At 34.7% G+C, this 22,454-nt stretch overlaps 1 protein-coding gene across 5 annotated transcripts; it reads right to left on the bottom strand.

Annotated features, from left to right (window-relative positions):
• Window positions 1-2,398: 2,398 nt before the first annotated feature.
• LOC110465578 lies at window positions 2,399-21,976 on the bottom strand. Of its 5 annotated transcripts, none has more exons than XM_021521501.1 (5): window positions 21,898-21,976; window positions 17,512-17,626; window positions 7,690-7,716; window positions 6,245-6,309; window positions 2,399-5,613 (listed from the first exon to the last, which is right to left on the bottom strand). In XM_021521501.1, exon 5 carries the CDS (start codon window positions 5,544-5,546, stop codon window positions 4,026-4,028), a length of 1,521 nt encoding a protein of 506 aa, XP_021377176.1. In that variant the 5' UTR covers window positions 5,547-5,613; window positions 6,245-6,309; window positions 7,690-7,716; window positions 17,512-17,626; window positions 21,898-21,976; the 3' UTR covers window positions 2,399-4,025. The 5 variants fall into 5 exon arrangements, with proteins under 5 accessions (XP_021377176.1, XP_021377175.1, XP_021377173.1 ...); XM_021521500.1 differs by lacking the exon at window positions 7,690-7,716 and adding an exon at window positions 18,327-18,517 and having other exon boundaries at window positions 21,898-21,953; XM_021521498.1 differs by lacking the exon at window positions 7,690-7,716.
• Between the last annotated feature and the right edge of the window lie 478 nt (window positions 21,977-22,454).

The raw sequence follows: 22,454 nt of genomic DNA, 5'->3' as shown, positions 1-22,454 counted from the left end.
GACAAAATAAGACCCAGCGTCAACATACAAAGACAAACTATACGACTGTGTCAACACACAAAGACAAAACATACCACAGCATCAACTCACAAAGACAAAACATACCACAGCATCAACACACAACGACAAAACATATCACAGCATAAACACACAAAGACAAAACATACCACAGCATCAACTCACAAAGACAAAAAATACCACAGCTTCAACACTCAAAGACAAAACATACCACAGCATCAACACACAAAGACAAAACATACCACAGCATCAACTAACAAAGACAAAACATACCACAGCATCAACTAACAAAGACAAAACATACCACAGCATCAACTAACAAAGACAAAACATACCACAGCATCAACACACAAAGATAAAACATACCACGGCATCAACTCACAAAGGCAAAACATACCACAGCATCAACACACAAAGACAAAACATACCACACCATCAACTCACAAAGACAAAACATACCACAGCATCAACTCACAAAGACAAAACAGACCACAGCATCAACACACAAAGACAAAACATACCACAGCATCAACTCACAAAGACAAAACATACCACAGCATCAACTCACAAAGACAAAACATACCACAGCATCAACACACAAAGACAAAACATACCACAGCATCAACACACAAAGACAAAACATACCACAGCATCAACTCACAAAGACAAAACATACCACAGCATCAACACACAAAGACAAAACATACCACAGCATCAACTCACAAAGGCAAAACATACCACAGCATCAACACACAAAGACAAAACATACCACACCATCAACTCACAAAGACAAAACATACCACAGCATCAACTCACAAAGACAAAACATATCACAGCATCAACACACAAAGACAAAACATACCACAGCATCAGCACACAAAGACAAAACATACCACAGCATCAACTCACAAAGACAAAACATACCACAACATCAACACACACAGACAAAACATACCACAGCATCAATACACAAAGACAACACATACCACAGCATCAACTCACAAAGGCAAAACATACCACATCATCAACACACAAAGACAAAACATACCACACCATCAACTCACAAAGACAAAACAGACCACAGCATCAACTCACAAAGACAAAACATACCACAGCATCAACACACAAAGACAAAACATACCACAGCATCAACTCACAAAGACAAAACATACCACAGCATCAACTCACAAAGACAAAACATACCACAGCATCAACACACAAAGACAAAACATACCACAGCATCAACACACAAAGACAAAACATACCACAGCATCAACACACAAAGACAAAACATACCACAGCATCAACACACAAAGACAAAACATACCACAGCATCAACACACAAAGACAAAACATACCACAGCATCAACTAACAAAGACAAAACATACCACAGCATCAACTAACAAAGACAAAACATACCACAGCATCAACTAACAAAGACAAAACATACCACAGCATCAACTAACAAAGACAAAACATACCACAGCATCAACTAACAAAGACAAAACATACCACAGCATCAACTAACAAAGACAAAACATACCACAGCATCAACTAACAAAGACAAAACATACCACAGCATCAACTAACAAAGACAAAACATACCACAGCATCAACTAACAAAGACAAAACATACCACAGCATCAACACACAAAGATAACACATACCACAGCATCAACTCACAAAGACAGAACATACCACAGTAACAACACAATAAATAGGAAGTCGAAAGAAAATGACGAAAAGAACAACGGTAGAAACAGGGTGAGAGAGACATCCTGAACCCCCATAAAGAACTACAGGCGAGACCAGATGTTCCGGAAGGGTAAGCGTTTTCAGTTCAACGTGTGATACCCGTCTCGATGTAATGATGATGTCTACAGTATTTTTCAATGTAGATTTAGGCCTTTAAGGTAGACCATTCTAGCTACGTAGTGTAATGGTCCACAGTATGCATATACCCAAAAAACAAAAAAAGCCGGATACTTATCCAGAAATAAGGAAATCTGAATACTTTGAAAGGGCTATGGAGTAGTAAATGAACGATGACACTGTATAGAATGAACGTATACGCGTATGTAAGTAGGACGTAACTGTGAAATACTGCGATTTGTTTTGCGTGTTATATTTTTGGACTATATGTGTAATTTGTTGACGGCTGTTAAGTCTCAATATCTGTTCACAGCATCCTATGTTATAAGATTTATTCTGAACTAGATCAGCTGTAAAAGTTTATCCATGACAAACACTGTATTATTGTGGCGCTTTTTCAGTCCTGTGTTATCATTCTTCTTATCCCTACCATTTGATATAATTGTCTTTCGAGAAAATGTCTGCCTTTGGTGTGCTATTAGTAATGCAACAAGAATAGGTTACTGTATCATAATATAATTTATTGTTTTTACAAAATATATCAAATATGCCACAATGTACATAATAGTCAATAATATCATGGAATCACATACGAACAATCAACAAAACATAAAAAGAATCATAAGGAATGCATTAAACTATTTTTTGACTAGAAGGACCAGTGATACATACAAATGACACCATATTTACGAAGTTTTCTAAAACATGTATCAATATTTCCATATTAGTATTACCTTGAATATCTGAAATTTTAAATACAGTCATGACCTCAGTCTGCTAATTGAAAAGAGAACTTCAACAAAATACATGTTTATACAAAATACTTTTCAAAGTTTCAAATGAGCTTTATCTTTACCATTAAAAATGCATTTACATTGGCAGGTACCACGAAACAACTGCTAATTCACCTAGCAGATGTTACCATATAGAGGTGGCCCATGTTTTACGATAATCTATAACTAACAAGGAGCCCTCTATGGTACTTTATCAGACTCCGATTAAGCTTGGATAGATTGATCTTACAATTAACTAGTATTCTTTCCCATCACCATTGCATACTTTAAAGAGGGCATACCGGATTATACATTAACATAGCAAAAGTACATAGTTGTACAATATGGCAAACATGTGGCAAAGTTCGCTTATATATTGCTGATGAGAGCAACCTTGTTTTGTCCTTCTGAAATTCAGTTTAAAAGGTCATGTTAAAGAAATGTTTATTGAAACGTTTTTGTTATTCTTTTCTTGTCTTTATGTAACTCTGTTTTTAGCTTAGAACAAAATATCTTAACTACTTTTACAACGTTTCAATAACCACACAGCATGAACCATTGTCAGTAAAATCAACAAGCATTGATCCCTACAGACACGAACGAAAACATAGACGAAAATGCGAAACGAAACGAAGGACATTAAAGCAAGGCTACCACAACAGTTAGACAAAAACGCTTCTAATCAAATGATTTTCTTTTGAAATAAACGAAAACGAAACTTTTAGCGCTAACATATACGAAAACATAAAGAAAATCAAAAGCATCAAGCATTAATGTGCTATAAAGCGGAACCAAGGTTAAAAATCACACTAATCTTCTCACACTGGCCTGTGGGAGAAAACATGATAAAAAGGTTCATATTTTTACTACAATGTTTCAGTTCGTTTTACATAATAGCTTACTTATATCAATTATGCGGAAAACTTACTTGATAAAAAGTGCAGAATTAATCTTTACTTGACCTGTACAAAGAGCTTTCATTGTACGATTATGACTTCTAAAGCAAAATATGCCAAACTGCATATTTGCAAAAAAACAAACTTAATTAAAAAAGATATCAAATGAATATCAATACATTGAAAGGGCGATGAGGAAAATGGGCTGAAGTTCTCGACATTTAATGCATTTGCAGTAACTTATACGTAATTCTAAATATGGTATATCAAATGTCAAAAAAAAATAATGTTACATAATGAAAAATGGCGTTTATTCTGTCAACATATAATCGATATATTTATGTATAAAAGATAAAATATAGGTCAATAATGCCTAATGATTCTTTTTACAACAACTGTTTATTTCGTGTTACACCAATATTGCGAAGTTATCGTTTCACAGCAGCATCGTCAAAACACAATCTTTTATCCGTCAGCACCGATTACCATCACGGTGGTTGGAGACTGATGTGAAGACACAAAAGATTTCTCATACAGAGAGGTTTTAGTCTTAATTCTCTCTGGCAAGTCTATCACTTTGTCTGTGTCCTCTTGATTGCCTTCCATTGATACACCTCGTGAAATAGACGGAAGAGGATTACGCGACACACTTCTGCTCAAGTTTGCCGCCGCTTTCTTCCGTTTATTTGACGGATCATCACGTTTGATGTTGAGAGGTACCCCTCTAATGTTATTGAGCCTGTCAACGTCTACTACTTTCAATACGGCAGGCCCGAGCGTGCTCATTATGCGTCCATTTTCCATCTCAACTTTATAAACCATTTCCTTTTTGGACACATTAAACGGATTAGGTTTTTTGAGAAGTTCTTTAATAGCAAGAGAGTAGCGAAATCCGTAACACATCTCTCTCTTTTTCTTCTCTGGTTCTTCATCAATTTCCTCTTCTTCTTCTCTCCTGTCATCTTCCTCAATGTAAGTTTCGATGATTGTTTCTGCTATATCCTCTTTCTCCCTTTTATCGTGTTTTCGTGCCCGTTTGAGATACTTGTTCTTTTTTACCTTTACCTCCACTGAAGGTTTTTTAACCTTTCTCATTTTCTTCTTCTTTTCGGTAGGATCTATGGGTCCATCATGAACACCGAAGACACTATTAATTTGCTTTCTTTCCTCGTTAATATCAGGAAAACACGCAATTTTCACTGAACTGACGGAATGTACATCAACATCCATTTCATCATTATGTTCATGCTTGTCGTGATGTTCGTATTCCATCTCTGATCCGTTAAAACTTTCATAGGCACTATCGGTTGATCTCGTGTCTCTAGTCCGTCTGATATCCGATTGGTCTGGTGGAGAAATAGTACTGATCTTACGAGTCCGTATGTTCCCCTCGAGTGAAATTGAGGGTTTGCTACCTCCAGTTCCACTGATGGAATGACGCAAGGAGTGCATATTTGGAGAAAGTAAATGTCGTTCGATTTCACTTCCATGGAATGTCATTTTGCGAATGTGATTTCGTGAAATTGAGATCGGAGAGAGTTTGCGTTGAGAGTGAAGTGGAGAATGCAGATGACCATTCGAAGACATAAAAGATTCCCGAGAGCTTCCGAGTAAGTCTGATGCAGGAGATGCAACATCCGGTCGAATGGTATTGGAAAATTTCTTTGGAAGGACTGGTTTCTCACCGGAAGCTGGTGTGATGATAACAGGAAGGGATCGTCTCCCTTTGTTAAGTTCCCTCATCCGCTCACTGTATGCGAGCATGGACTTCTCCAGATATTTTCGGTTGGTGTTAAACGATTGCATATCTTTACGATGCATGTTTTCTATGGCACCTAATATTTCCTTAAATTCGCGATCTTCTTTCCTTCGACGTCCTAAGGCTGGAGGACTGGTTTCACTGTGGATTCTTGATACACCAACATAACTAGTATTGTGAGTCCAGGCAGTGGGTTTGCCACCAGCTAGCAGCAGTTTACCCCGCATACTGAATACAAAGGTCGGTCCGAAGGACTCTCAGTACCGACTGAAACGTGACGTTTGCCCAAGGGATCTGCAAATAAAGAACAGTTGCTTAGATCACAGTGTAACCTGTGGGCAGTGACACTAACTCGCCAGCACTGGAATCATGTCCGAGTTATAAGCTTCAGTAATACTAATCAATACTTGTAACAACGAAATATTGTTGTTTCGGTGATAAGCACGACCTTTACATTTCCCAACAGATTTTTCATTAAGCCATTGAGCGAGAAATCTAATAAAATGTTGATAAATGATTTTAACTGATCATAGTTACTATGTGAAAGGATTAAAGAAGAGCAATAGTGTCGCTATACACGACTTATCCGATCAAGCAAACACTCGACGCGGCAATTATGTCAATGTCATCAATGCTCCCCCGCGACTACAAGGATACTTCAATACAAACTAACAGTCTCAGCTTAGTTTACATAATCCCTGGGATTCTAAAGGAGTTAAAACGCTTTGGTTTATCTTAAAAGGAGACGAAACCTCGGGTTTGACTTAAGCTAGCTAGCCAATGTCGGTCAACGGAAAACTGATTTTAGTTCGAAGATGACTTTACCAAGAAAATGAATGATAATTCTGTGTTTAATTTGTACGATGAAAACATTACAAGTATTATAAAAATTCTACTTTTATCAAAAGGTAAATAAGAAACTCACCTAAGTAAGGGCTTGCAGTTGTTGGACCATTCAAACAAAGAGCAATACACCAGTCGTAAATAGTTCTGAAACAGAATAAAAAAATAGTTGAAATATGTAAAAAATAGTTAAAATCTAGATAATAAACAACTGACTAAGAATACATTTAAATTCCCTCAGTTATCGTTTGTTTTTGTACACAGTATTTACAGACTAATTATAAAATCCACGAATTATTCGACGCTAGTCATCAATGAAGTAAGTACACATTGTTTCATAGATTTGGGATTTGCTCTTTGTCAGTAGCTTACGTCTGTAGTGGTCAAAGAGTGCGCAGGCATAACATGAGACCAACTGATACACTGTATGTATAAAGGTAAAGTAGAAGGCCTACTGCAGTCAAGGTTAACCTAAGGATATAAACAACCTTAACAACAATCTTATTCATTAAGTAAATGGTTTGCCTTACGCTTATTTCATTTAATTAACGTGTCAGCACGTTCTCAACCTTATAACACATTAAAGTCTATAAAATAGCTGAAGCAGATTAAATCAAATTAAATTAGTTTGAGTGTGAAAAAAGATATTTCTATTTACTCCTTTAGAAATAATATGGAACCATGGTGTGCCAACGCATTTAAAACCTCATATCACATCAAAACGAGTCATTAAAAAGGCGCGCGTGAACGAAGCTATTTGTCAGAACAATTGACAAAATATTGACCGATACATGACCTTCTTACTGTTTATTTCGTAAATATATATTTTCAGTATTTGTCAACATGTTTGAATAGAAACATTTATTAAGAGACGTTTTCTTCCGCGTTTAACCAATCGAAATGAATGTCCCCCAGTTAACCCGCTTTTTAAAACGAGCTCTCTATATAGAAACACTTAATGTGCGTCTTTTGTAGAGAAAATTAATGTAAGCAAAATGAATACATGATGTGCGAATAGAAAAGGTTCAACGACAAGGTAAAATCTCATATTGTCAAAGGAGATATTGATAACAGATACGAGTTTTGAAAATACAGGACACAGTAGTTACATGCAACAGTACTTTATCTAATATATCGGAAATTGTCAACATCTTTTGATCATATGTGATGCACGATTTTAAAGTCTGTAATATATCATTCTGTACAATCTATCCCTTGCAGGTATATGTTATGCGAGTAATGAACATGAAGTTATTGTCAATAAGGCACATACACAGTATTTCTAGCAGTGAAAATAAAACTGTTGTTAAAAATACAAAATGTACGACAAATAACTATTCTTATTCAGCCATGATGGAATACCCCATAAATATATGAGCATGATATAGTAAAGATCAAATGAACATATAATACTATCTAGCAAAAAAATATAAAAATATAAATATATAATTAAGAAAATGTGCATTATCAATAATGAAATATATCTATACGAATTACATACGAGTACATAAAATGTAAGATACTTACAAATAAAATCAGTAAGGTACGACCTGTCTGTTAAGAAAGCAAACGTAAAATAACCAACATGATGCTACGATCCTGTATTTAAATACACACGTGTAATGGGACTCGGAAGTTTTGGTGTGTTTTTGAAGTAGCAGGGTAACGTTAAAACCATAACCCTACTTATCAATGACTAGTATTTTCCAGCTGTCAATCAAACGGAACTCCCACACCCCCAGAATACGTACAGGTATTTTTACATACTCGGGATTTCGTGACGTCAATAGGCTATTAGTAATAACAACAAAGCTGATCACGACAGCAGTAGACTAAGGTTCGGGGTATCTAGACACAACTCGTGGTCTGATCGTAGTAGGTATAGCGTGATCTATATCGACAAATATTTAAATATCCCTCGATCATCCACAGGGTTCGTATTGTACGTAAACAATGTTATAGACGACGGGCTATACCAATAGTATTGTAAAAGATTACGAATTGATTGCTGATTTTTACTACTTGAACCCAATCGTAGTGATTCGGTGGCTTTGTTCCAGGTGGTTTGTACGGCGACATTTGTGTGTGAAGGCTTGTGGTGAGATTACTGGTATCAGGGTTGCGTATTCACATGTATTCTTGTAACATTATAGTTTACACATATCAAACAATTGCGGCTAAATTGAATTGACAGGCGCCGCAAGCAAATACGCTACACGGACACGTATTTAACTTCATCTGTGGGCTGCGGTAGACCACATCATAAGAAAACACCGGTTATTACGTCAAACGCTCGAGTATTTTGAAATTTTAGCACTTCTCTTCGATGATTTAATCAGTTCTGATTCATTGTAAATTGTTGTTCCAAATCTTCCGTTGTATTTGTAAAAATGAGTAATACACCGAGATAAGTACACGTTAATGTCAGCGTTTTTTTTATTGTATGCTTAACTTTGAATGAATAAAAGCACTTTTGTCTTTTGTCCTTCTGAACGTAGATTCAAAGTATAAACTTGGTAATGCAAAAAAGTTCTATCTGAGTTTTAATAGCGACCTGGATAGCCAAATACGTATCTACGAAATCGTCGTGTATAATACTGTTTTATATAGCGCATTATTGAAATCACATTTAAATGGAATAAAGAAATACAAAATAGTCATCATATTATGTATAAAGTCCTGTTTATGTATAAATAAATTGACATAGATATAATATAGAATAAGATCAACGACATTAAGATCTTTCACAGTTTCAGTTATGCTATTGACCTGAATGCATTATATTTTCAAATCCATAAGCAACCATATTTAAATAAAATATATAATTAAAATATTCATTGAATTGATATATCATCAATAACGAATAAATTGTCCGAGTCCAAGAAAATATGTATAAGATTTCAGGAAAAGGGGATATGTAGTCGAAATAATGTTGTTGAGTTTGGTTTATAAAGTATTAATCACTTATCAACACCATAACGTGAAACATAGCAAATATAGATACACGAGGGGAAATGGGATTAAAAACTATAAATAAGGACACCACTTAATTAAGGTCATTGGAGTGTATTGATAAACGGAAATAGGAAGTACATCCCTAGTTGAAAATCCAATGTAGGGACACAGTATCACAATTTCCGCATAATCTAAAGTTAATATTAAACTGATGAAAATTGTATGTTTATTATTGAAATAACAGTGTGTTCTTTCAATATTGAAGAATTTCAAAGCGACTCAGGCATTGATTCAGGTTTTTTATCAATGAGTCACATGTGTCCATTTTTCTGTACTTCAGGAAACCGGCTACCTATTTCACTATTATGAAGTTTTTCAAGACAGACAAATGTCATTTTTTAATCGTTTATAGATAATTTATTTGAAACACAATTTCAGCATTTATTAAATTGGTATACATTAATGCGATACTAATCTATGGCAGTATTTTTTTTATTGACATTATTTTGCAAACAATTGTGTCTTTCATTTCTTTTTCAAAATTCACTCCTTTTTACATAATTTTCCATTTAAAATTCTTAAAATTCTGACAACCAAATTGTTTTTGGTAGAAAATGTTCTTTACTTCAAAGCAATATAACTACAAAATTTGAAGATTTTTTTACTGAGAAATGGTGACACAATCCTATTACCTTAAGTAAATGGGTACATCAGATCTATATAGGTAATTAGTGTCGGCAGCACCGAGAATATAGACAATTCTTTAGAAGCCTGAAGTCAACACGTACTATGATGCAACTGGATGCAATAGACTGACTCGTTCTTGAGACCAATTATTACACCTATTTTAATTTTACCATGTGCTTTCGTCAGAATCCTCCCCTAAGACTTATCGAATACGTGAGATCCAACGATTGCTGTCCATATTAGTATCTTGTGAATTAGTATGTTTTAAGAACAATGAACGGAACAATCCATGATCGCAGATCGTTTAAACCTGGTGGTAGCCGGTGATTATTTCTTGTGGCTATTATTAACGAATCCAATAATAGTATGTCACTTTTGACTAGTGCGTACCCTTTGGTGATATATCTGAGCATTATTATCGATAGAGTTATCATTATAATGCTTGCACGATTCTGATACAGTGGGGGTCATTTTTGGTAATGTGGAATTAATTATATCTGAATAGGAAGCAATGGATCAGAGGAAACCGATTTAAACAAAGGATATATTATATTCGTGTTCTGAATTATCCCTTTATAGGGCATGCTATTTCTGTATTAATTAAAGCTCAGGGGTAGCTAAGACATTGTTATAACTATTCTGGCACATTGATATCTAACTTGGCGTTTGGACATTAACACAGTAAGCACAGTAGGTGTTATATATATATTTATAGTTATATCTATAAGATGTTAACTCACGATAACAAATCAATTATGATGTCCACTTGTCGCTACGTTTAACACTACATCCGATGCGTGTGGGACGTTAATAGGTTATTGTGTTTCATTGTTATCTTTGTGAACCACTTTGTGGAAGAGAAGTTATGGGATCAAATACATATAAAGACTTATTATATGTGAATCACTGGGTAACCTAACGAATCAAAGCAAGTGCTGTGAAATGCTATTTGCGAAACAAGCCACAATGAGTACACATCAAAGACCCCACATATGCTCCTAGTTCATAATATAACTTTACCACACAGGTATTTCTGATGGGTGAATATAGATGTACTGATGATCGTCATAAAAGATATTTCAAAAGCTATGTCAAAGTAAGACACACAAAACTATTTCCTAATACAAGGGACACAATTCGATTACAAATATACATAATGTTGTTTTTTTTACAATCATAAAATAGAAAATGTATCATGTTAAATTGTCAAAATTCAAATCAATAGTGTTTTTTTTACAAATATTGTGATTTGTTTTAATCCCAGAAAATATATGTAGTCATGTTGATTTGGTGAGTTAAAACTAATAAACAAAATTTAAATGACTAATTAAACTATAATGTTTTATTTAATACATGGTACCTCAATTAAACTGTTCCGATTTTTTTCCTCAAATAAAATATCATTGTTATGTACAGTACCAAACTCTCCTCATTCTTGTCTATTAGACCTACATCCCCTCATTATCATCTTTTTGGCTTACACTCAAATCAATATCATCCATTACCTATTAAAATGATCAATTACCTCCCTGTTTTCATTCATCTATCAGCATGGAAGCTATTGTACATACATAATACTAAGCAGAGAATGTCTTTAACCCTGTGTTATTCCTGTTTGGACGCTTTCATGACATAACATGGTGCACGAATGCAACTTGGTCATCCCTACGATACCTGTCTTCCTTCAGGAAGAATGTGAATCCTTACAGGTGTGCTGTAAACCTTTTTGTACTAAAGCTTTAAAAACGACATAAAAGAAAACTGTTTTCTCTGATACCTTGTCCACTTGAGGATATTATATAAATATTCAATCTATCTTCCGTGTTTGTGACATTTTCTAAAGCTGAAATCAGATGGCGTGATATTGTTAAGCTATAACACAGTACATTTACAATATCGAATCAGCTATTGCCGAGTAACCTCGGACTGGCGGGGCGTTTAGGTATGGGGTAACAACTATTTACCCCATTATCAAACATCGGAAACTAATCTTATTCCTACGCCCTATTACCACTACCAAACTTCACAGGATGTTTCTATTTTATACTTTGAAAATGTTTGATCGTAAGATTGATAAATGATTGATCAAAAAGACGACTTCTCATACGCATCGGTAATAGAAACTAACGGTTTCCCGCCTTTATAATCATTGAGGTGCATCCTAGAGCGTGTGACCTTTTCAACTTTTTAAAGAGCTACGTGCTGTTTACCAGTGATGGATATTTAATAAACAAATGTTTTATATTGATAAAAAGGAATATAGAAGTTTCACATGTTCTTTAACGAATATTTGATCTCTAGTCATACAAATTGAACACAAAAAGTAAATTAAGATATGAAAGAAGCATACCATGGAAGCATAATGGGGTTATCAGAATAACAACCAAATAACACGAAGACCTTGAACAAGAAGTTAACGACCAGAAACTAATGCCCGGGTTATTTAAATATATTCCAAGGACAACAACAAACCCCTTTAGCAAACACTTTCGACTATAATTCGTATCAACCAAACAACATTCAAGAAAAAAAGTTGTTTGTGCATGTAATTGGCTACATAAATAAAATGCCGATTAGGATATTAAATACATTTTAATTGGACAGGTATGCACTAGTGTCCTGATGCGTACCGTGACGAGAACACACCTAAACCACTACTTATTACACGTGAATCCCGTGTGAGAAATATATTCATAATTAGATAAGAACTGCTTTTTAATAAGGACAGATTGTTACGAAAAATATATTCTCTCATAATTATGCTTATATGACAAATCTGTCCAGAGAAAGAAGGGGATGTATACAATTTCTGTTTAAAACCCCATTTCATGTGCGTGACGTCACAAAGGGACAACAATGACGTGACTTGTGAACATTCAAATCTCGACATGCGGAAACTGCGACGCCATTTTGGAGCCTCTGCGCTTTTTCTGATCATTGGAATGAAATGAAATACACCTGATGCCCATGATGTACGATAGGGAACTTCCATACCCGAGTTTTTGAAATTGTTACAAAGCACTCGGTTACCCTCAGGATTCACCAATTGTGAAAACCCCTCGGGTTGTATTTCCCTATCCAAACCCCTGACATGAAAGAGTCATGACATATGTATGTGGCATTTTGTCTTTACAGTATGATTTTTTCCTATGTCGAACTAACAACATTCATGACTTTTTCATTAGTTATTGTGTGTAGATAAGAGGTTACATATTTGTAACATTTAAATACTTGTTATGAACGATTGTGAACTTGAATTTGATGCACAGATCAAAGGGGGAATACCATACAATTTTCTAATTATGTCATACCTATATGAATTGATGAGGCTCGACTATACAAGAGAGCATAACGGACTGATGACTACGTCAGGAAACTGTATTTATTACAATTCCGATCAACATTCATTCTATTTATACATTTCATTCGATTATCGGAAATAAAATAAAAACATCTTTTGTTGTTGTTGTTGTTAATATTGGCTGTACAAGTCGAGACAAGGTAAAACTTCAGAGCCCTTGGATATAAAATTAAATCTCACTTCAATCATTGAAAGAAGAGTCTCCCTGCGTACTCCGGTTTCTTCCTACAGTAAACCCCACACCCACCCTCAACCCTAGCCCCCTCGTTATGACAGAATTTCGAAACTTGATAATGCACTGTCTGCCTGTGATTTATCTGTGGTTATACATAACAAAATATCAGCAATGTTTAAAATACTGAAAAAGCTATCGGAATCTATCTGTTATTTAATAAAGCTATCAATCCGCAGTTTGTGTTGCATAATATGCTAATGTAATAACTATCGTGCTAGGACAAGATATGTATAGCCCCAGGCGTGTGTTATCCCATAAAACATCAAGTTATATTCAGCTGTATTTCATAATAATTCTTTGTCCTGCATTCCAAAAACAAGTACCTGGACAGAGTACTTTAGATTATACAACGTCTGATAATATAGAATTTAATGGAGACCTGACACGTTTAGGATAATGGGTGTAGCAATCGTCTATATTTTAAACTCGTAACGGCTTGAGAAACAATCATATTAAGACCATTTGCTATTCAAGCATAATCATTTGCGTATAAATTATCCAATGAGAGTTAACTTTTGGCTATGAGACCACTCGTCAGCCTTTTCAATAGTAGTCTCTTAATTCAGATTCGACTGTACTAAAATACTATTTATGTATGTTTTCAATCATAACACATTAACACAACATCTATTTTACGTTATGTTTGTATTAAAGGAATAATTGAAATCGGCATAAAATTACTTTAAAATCAACAACAGAGGGAACCAATATTGTATTCTAGTCTAATCAATTATTTCAAAAATACTGTGTATTCCTAACGTTGGCATGATTGGACAACATTATAAACAAAATGGCATCGATACAGCAAGAATCCCAACAGAAACCGTTCCAATCTGGTAAATATAATGTAACGTGATACTTCAATAAAATAATATCAAAACATCTCAAATGGTCAAATGCAATATGAAATTCACTCTACACATAAATAACAAACTGAAGATATAGCATTACTTTCAGCTCATCAAGTAAATAATATGTTTCAAGTCAAGATCAACCCAGTATTAAGTGATTGTATTCCACAGCCTGACACCATTATTGTATTAATATCTACCAAGCTTATAGTCATTTAAGTTTGATTCGTTGGACCGAGGGATCAATATAAACATGAAGCATTCCCATCAGAACTCCAATATGAAACTTGTCATAGGCTTAACACATGTTGATAAAATATGTCTGTACGAAAAAATGCAATTTTAAGGAAGAGAGATGAAATCTAAAGGACAACCACATTAATCTTCAGAAAGAACATGAAACAGACCCAGCTGCTTCAGAACGAACGTGAAACAGACCCAGCTGCTTCAGAAGTAAAGTGTTTCCTTCACGCATGTGCCACCCACCATGATGTCTAAGGATACCAGTCCCATTGTAGACAAAGCAATAAATTCCTCTCAGTCTCGTTTGCACTCTGAATTAAATCTAATGGTGATTTGTCAATGATGACCACGTAGCTCAGTTGGGTAGAGCTACAGTATAATTTCCAAAGGTCCAAGGTCCAAGGTCCAAGGTTCGAATCCTTGTCTGACCCGTTGCATTGTTGATTTTTAGACATTTTGTCTTTATTATTTTTGCATTGTTTTATTTTCAAATATATGACTTATGAAAGCTATAAGCATTATGGGGAAAAGTTTCAGATGCATTATTTCAGTTTTTGACATCGGTACAGGAATCTTTAAGATTTTCAGTCACCAACTTTGCAAAATATAATGCTAGGCACTCGAATAATATGGATGGAAATCTATTCATGATGAATCAGTTAATACATATAAAATATCGAACGAGAAGAAAGGGGAACACCATCAGATCGAAGAAGTTTAATTCAGTACAACACTAAGTAAGCCACAATTAGGACTAATCTACTAAACTGATCTTGTTTCTGTATAATATATCACATCAAAAACCTATAAATCTAGCGACAATTGCATGTAAAATTACACCGTCTATAAGATACGAAACATCGTGTGTATTAGTAGTCTTCAACTTCGAATTATAAAATCAAATGATATTAAATTATTGTTCCTAATCATCCCGTGATTTATGCTCTGTTTAATTTTGTACATGTATAATTAGCCATTTAGCTTGTCTTGTTACACACATTCCAGTTAAAATGTCTTGATCAATAGACCGATAAGCGATAATACTGACGTTGGTAGGAGAAAACGGAAAATAAAGTATGTCATTATGTTTGAAGATTTTTGTGGTGTGAAAATACCTACAGGAAAAAAATATCACAATCGATATATTTTTGTGCAATTTTCTAAATAAGGACAATTAGTTGGGTCGTTTGTGAATTATCGATTATCAATTATCATTTGACTTGATGTCAGTCATGAGAGGTATTAACTGGTGGGCAAGTAGTGACCAAAAGGTAACTTGAGTATCGATAACCAATGATTGGGATCCTTTGGGTAATTATGTTTAAGGGTCATTTTCGTAACAGACGACCAGTCACCTTGATAGAAAGAATGCAATTATCGCTAAAAAAAAAAACCACCTTAATGTCAATTTTAAAAATGGAAAAAAACTATAATTGCTTGATATCGATTTCACAACGAATCCTGTAAATACATTTGATGTTGGATTTGTGCTCCACTGTTTCTAGTTTCTATTGAGCTGACTTGAAATGAATTGTGCTTCAAATGTTTTTCCCCGACGAAAGAAAGGAAAACTATATATTTCAAATCGTCCACATGAAATAACACAATGTGAACTTAAAATCGATATAAAACATGTTTTTAAATAAATAAATAAAAGGCACGGAGAAAACATCGAAACAAAAAAGGAAAACGTGTGTACCATTCATGTCAATAGACTAAGGGGAGATAAATACAGAATTATGTCATATCGTGTTTATTTTTATAAAAAAGAGTTATACCACACGTATGATTTAGAAATCAATTTCAGACTTTTTTTAAATGCGTTCGATTTTACAAATTATTTTCTGTGCTTTAGTCCTCACTTGATCCTATACATTGTTATGAATGTACATCCATCACATTCAGCATCAGTTGGTAGCTTCATTCTTCACATGAATAATTGACATGCTCTCTACGATATATGAGTTGCTATATATGTGTCGATATCCATCGGGAGATAAATGTTATTTGCTATCTGAATAGCAGTGCGTAAACTGTGAATTTGTATATAGAAAGCACTACCTTTTTTACCATTGTACAATTGAATAATATTTATTAAAATGCAAAATGTCATTAAAAAATGAATAAAAAAGGTAAGGTTTCATAAAAAATACATATAATTACAACTGTTAGTGTGTTATCATTCGAATTCAAAGGAGGAACAGGGTGAGTTATACTCACACTTTGATACCCATGATTTCTGACACACAGACATACATACAATTTTGTACTTCATGGTTGATTGACCTACATATAGGTGATAAATAGGGTTTCTAATACACTGATATGTATGTACGTTATGGTTGATTGACCTGCGTAATTAATAAGATTGTTAGGGGTACAGACTGCCCACAACTGTGACAATTTCCACACAGTCGTCAACAGTTCATGATTTAAAAACCTTCATTCGGTTTGTTTCTATCGGAGTTGTCAAATACAAAAACATCTAGTACCTGCCAAGTTTGGTCATTATTCCCCCATTACAGGGGTCTACACAGACAGTTACGCTTTAGTGTATTAGTTATATTTAAGACAAGGATAAGTTAACATTGTTTAACAACATAAATCAACAGTGAAAATAGTTCGTTTGTACAAAGATGTTGTATGCAGAATATACATTATATATTTGTAACTTATGTTATATGACTTTATGCTTTACCTTCCATCCAATCAAATGATGTAAGTTATGGTATTTGAATTTTATCGATGCACAAACATTAGTTCAACAATATATAAACAATAATGTTCAGATATTAAACAAAATATGTTAATGCTATCAATAATTTGTTAAATAGGTCATCATTTTGAAGTTTGATAGATTTAGAACCGTATTGGTTTCAATGTTTTTAAAAACAATATGTCGAAACTGTGTTTTAGTTTTGTTTACAGAGTCATTCAGTATACTATCAAATTTAAGAAAAGAATGCAAGTAAATAGTCCACAAAGTCTAAAAGGAAGAAAAAATACTTCTGACATACCTGTCTTCCATTTTGGTAGGTGTTGAGTTCCAGGAGCTGTTAAAGAATTCTTGTTTTCGCCAGCCGCAGTTTCTGAGTCTCTTCTGCCTGTTAAGTGCCAGTCACTGCAGCATTTCTGATAATTACCAAAGAACACAACGCGTCAATGACAGAATCGATAATGTAACAACGACAAAACAAAGCATAAATTCTCAAAATATCGACATTATGTCACAGTTTGTCGCAAATTGTCCATGACATTCACATATGTTATCAAAACGTCATAACTTCTACAGGTGTATCGAGATATGCGATACGTACCCGCGCGGATTTTAACAGGTAGCTCGCGATCTGATAAGATATCCTTGTCTTACATCAGGTGTTTATTTTAAATCAATCCACCGTTTATGGTTAGGGCTTCATTAGCCCTAGCAAATCGAGGACCAATAATACAATAACATATCTAGATCAATAAAGCCCCATGTCAAAATAGTCATCGAGGCGTGTTAACATTTACCAACCTGATAAGGGACTTGAATGTTGAAAGGAACTTAATAAATATATTCCATATAAGCATACTAGAATAAAATTAGACTTCCCTTTCCTTTGGAAATGTCTACAGATTTCTGCACATTATACAATTTTAAAGATTTATGTATACCCAATCTGAAGTCAAATATTTGGTACTTACAATTTACACGGTTTTCAAACTAACAGGACGATTGTTATTTTTAGTTGTTATACGAACATCTAAGAACTATTAAATATCTGCTTGTGTTGAATCATGTCTTAAATGTATCTATAATCAATACATCAATAAAGACGGATTTTAACACCTGATGTCTGTGAGACGACACGACGGTGGAGTAGGAATCAATTGTTACATTGTTTGAGTAAGTGGTTTAATTGCTGTCTAGAATAATGGCGAAGAGACTGTTTCTCACACTCGAACATTCCAAATGGTGTTTGCAAGGTCGCCATGTCAAATATTTCCCAAAATAACAATGGCGTCGTCTGCTGCAAGCACCTGCAATAGAGACGTCATACTAAGCACTGTGTACAGAACGCTTACATCTGTATTGACATGAAACCGAATCAAATATTTATCAAAAATGATTGGTATGAAAGGATTTCTTACTTTCTTTCATACAAGATAATCAAGTTCAAACGGGTGTCTTTTTATCATGTGTATTTATCAAACTGCAATCATTCATGAATAGATGCTATAGCATGTTAAGTCTATTTCAAAAGGTCAACGTGAAAGAAATCTAGCATCTTCAGTAAATCCACTTTTTACAAATAATATTTGTTCAGCTGAATGTTTGCAATATATAAAGAGGTTTTGGTTGAGGGCTATAGAGAGCCCAGTGATTTCGTTGTCACTACCCGAGTTCTCGATGTGAGGGCGTGACATTATTTATATTTAGCTTTGATTTGACCTATATTTAAAAGACAAGTGCGTTGGTGAAGCAGATGACGCTTACCCTTCCGGAACATCTGTTCTTATTATCATTGTACATTGTACGTCTTCAAGTGTCTCCATATTACAATTCCTTTGTTCGTATTTTGTCATAGTGTTATCGATTTGAGTTCGTTCGAATTATGGTTTACTTATACTATTACTACCTTACTAGCCAGCTAGATTTACCAGTGATGCGGTTTAACCCGGCGACCCGCTCACTAGTTCAGCAAAGTTGAGCGTGGTCAATGGTTGGATAGGTGACCCCCCTCCCCCTTTCGAAGAGTCTCGTCCAGAGACTTGGCCTGGGTCAATGCGCCTTCCCTTACCAACGGAGACTTGCCTTACATGATCACACAGAGTCCCACCGTTACCACCGAATGTAACGTGCGGAGGATCACCCATACAACTACTGAACACACTCGACGTAGCTGAACTAGTAAACGGAACGGGTCGCCGGGTTATACACCGCATCACTGGAAAAGCTAGCTTGCCAGTAAGACAGTTTTCCCCTCATACACCTTAGCTGTTACAAGAGAAAATCTTATTTTTAAATTACTTAAAACAACCAGGTATAAACAGATTATACTTAACACTCTCATCGAGTGAGGAGAGGGTTTTCTTGTAGGAGAGGATTGACTATTCTGCAAAGTTACTGGAAGTTTGTCGAAACAGCGGTAAACAAGTGCCACAATAACAATTTTTGGAAAGCAGAACAAAGATTCTATGCCCAATCGAAGTGATCATGACGAGTGATATGTAAAGTGTTTGTCGACAAGCTCATGATTATATTAAGGAATTGTTCTATCCAGTGTCTTGTGTGTGGAAATCAATTTTTTTTACTACTGTCTGTATCATACAGGAAATCAGTCAGTGACTATGACAGTGGTTTGGTATGCTCTCTCTTACGAGAACGGGTAACAAGACGTGCTGCAGTCGAAACACCACAGAGCAGGTCATTATAATAACTCAAACGAAAATTAAAAAGTGAATGCATTAAAGAGCAAATATAACCTGTCTGTTTAAAGTACGATATACGTTTACCTGTGCATTTAATGTAATCGTCAAGGTGTTTGTAATATATATATATCAGATGTCAAACCTTATAAATTCCTTGGCCATGATACAGCTTAACTACTATGGGAGTGGATTTTTTTCGAGCAAATCAAATGCAATAAAATTGTCTCACGGATCATACGGTGCGGCGTTTTATGATAATGCTTAAAGGAACCGACTGTTAGTCGAAATCATTCTTTAATTGAACGACACTTATTTCAATTCGTTTGACTGTAGTGCCTTGTTTGCAATATTACGGTAATCTTCGAATTTGTAAACCAATTTAGTTTGAACGAAAATGTGTCAACCTAAATAAATGTTTGAAATAAGTGCCAAAAAGACAAAAGCAATTAAAGTACAATTGCGTAGAGCTGCCATCCACTCGACAGATTTCTTTTAATTGCCGCCTTGATTAATTGATCAATCAGTGGCTTTGTTATTCAAATGACGTATTGGGCAAACCGTTCAATACATTATTAGACAATTGCAATCGATTGAAATTAATTTTAATAATTACATCAATATGTCGTTACTAATATGCGTAATGCATCAAAAGCAACATCAAAATGTATCCAACCTTTGACTAAATAGTCTCCTGTTTTACCTGTATACTATCTCTGTTACCTCTAGTGTATAGTCATCTCATGCAGAAATAATCAATACAATGACGTCACGGAAACAATCAGATATAACGTCATAATCATCTCTTGACGGAAGAGGTCATGCGTGAATGAAGGTAACAAACAGATTACCAATGCTGAACACTTTTGGTTTTGAGCATAGTATTTGGATAATAGGAGAAATATAATCATCCACAATCTTTAGGGTGTAACAAAGAAACCTTCCACCCTTGAGCTGATTAATCAGCTTGAACACCCGCAAGGGAGGGGAAGATTCTATTAATCAAAATGCTTCAGTTTCACATCAATGTCCATGCTCTGCCCTCCCCTACTCTGTAAACGTTATGACAGTGAACTGTGAGTAATATGTATATGTTCAGTACACGTTGTATACCTGTGCAATATCGATAGCTACTACACCGATATTGCTTAGTCACTAGAGACACTGATCCGTAATCTTAAATAGGATCATATATTTAAAAACGTCCTATAAGGATCAAAATGATAACAAGAAGTAATCATAATAAAGCTTCTAAAATCTCATGATTTTCTTTTTTCTTCTGGCTGCACGTTTAAACAGACAACACTGTGCTACTTCTTCGTGTACTGTTTAAATATGAAAGATGAGTTCATCGTCTAATTTTAGTGGTTTAAAATCGAATAACGATGAAGGTGATTTTTTTGCATATTTGGATAGAACAAGGACAAGATTATAGTGAAAGTGTTTAGTTAGTGTCTCATCAAGCCTTTTCTCTGATTTGTATCTGTTTAAAGCGTAACAAATCTTAACTGAACTAAACCTTAGTATGGGCACCTGTATCGAGCAAACTTGAAGATTAGTCCAACTGTATGAATAAGGTAAAATGATATCAGTAAATATTATCCTTGCTTATTTGGAACAAACGTACACCTGTAACTATCAGCTTGTTCTTGGAAAGCGTGACAGGTTTTGTTACTATGCTACAGAACTTTGTTGCAAATATGACAATGTTACACAAACTTTCTTCATTATGTCACCATTTCCCCAACAATTTGTTCCGTATGGCGGCCATTTTGATTTGCTTGATCCTAAGTCCAGAATTGACCAGTGTGTGGAAATTTGCCATTGCACAAATGTATTAGTTTTCTGCTTCTTCTAAACATGTCCATAAAATCAATTCTGTTAGATTCTTTACGCAAAATGTATAAAGTATTTTAGTTGGTTTAAGGATAACATTTAGAAATGTAACTACACTACATACCAGATGATATTAGAAATAAACTAAAACTTACCAAATTCATATCGTAATGTCCCTGATTCTGAACGAGGAATGCAGGCAACCGTCCCGTAACACGGGTTTCTATATTGTATTTACGATCAGCAGGTGACATGCTAATACAGAAAATGACATTTACGTAATAAGCAATATAAATGTAGTTTACAGATGTGTTTTTTGGTAATAAAGAAATTATAAATCAGTTCATGTACCACTGAACACTAGATTATGTTTAAAAGGACATTATCATACCATTAGATTTTCTCCAAACGTAGAACATGAATAACAGCAAAATTAGTGCGTCAACAAACCTGTTTCCCCCCTGATTACAGCTAATTATAAGATAGGGTTTGGCGTACAGTTGACTTTGATCATTGGAGGGATACCGGGTTAGAAGTATAACAAGTGTAATAAATCTTCCTAAATCTGTAATTGAGAAGTTATTCTATCACACATAGGTTAATGTATATGGATTACAGATAGAACAAAATATAACCATAGATCATAAGGCCTTTTAGATTAGACTGAGTAAAAACAACAGGTAAATAACTATACCATATACCATTAGACACT

Source organism: Mizuhopecten yessoensis, unplaced genomic scaffold (genome assembly GCF_002113885.1).
Source record: "Mizuhopecten yessoensis strain PY_sf001 unplaced genomic scaffold, ASM211388v2 scaffold11091, whole genome shotgun sequence".
Classification (NCBI taxonomy): Eukaryota; Metazoa; Mollusca; class Bivalvia; order Pectinida; family Pectinidae; genus Mizuhopecten; species Mizuhopecten yessoensis.
The sequence above is the reverse complement of the archived record's forward strand: the minus strand, read 5'-3'. Positions and strand labels throughout refer to the sequence as shown.

Bases quoted from the DNA above. Each gene is read 5' to 3' on its own strand.
- LOC110465578 (XM_021521501.1), bottom strand. From the start codon at position 5,546: ATGCGGGGTAAACTGCTGCTAGCTGGTGGCAAACCCACTGCCTGGACT.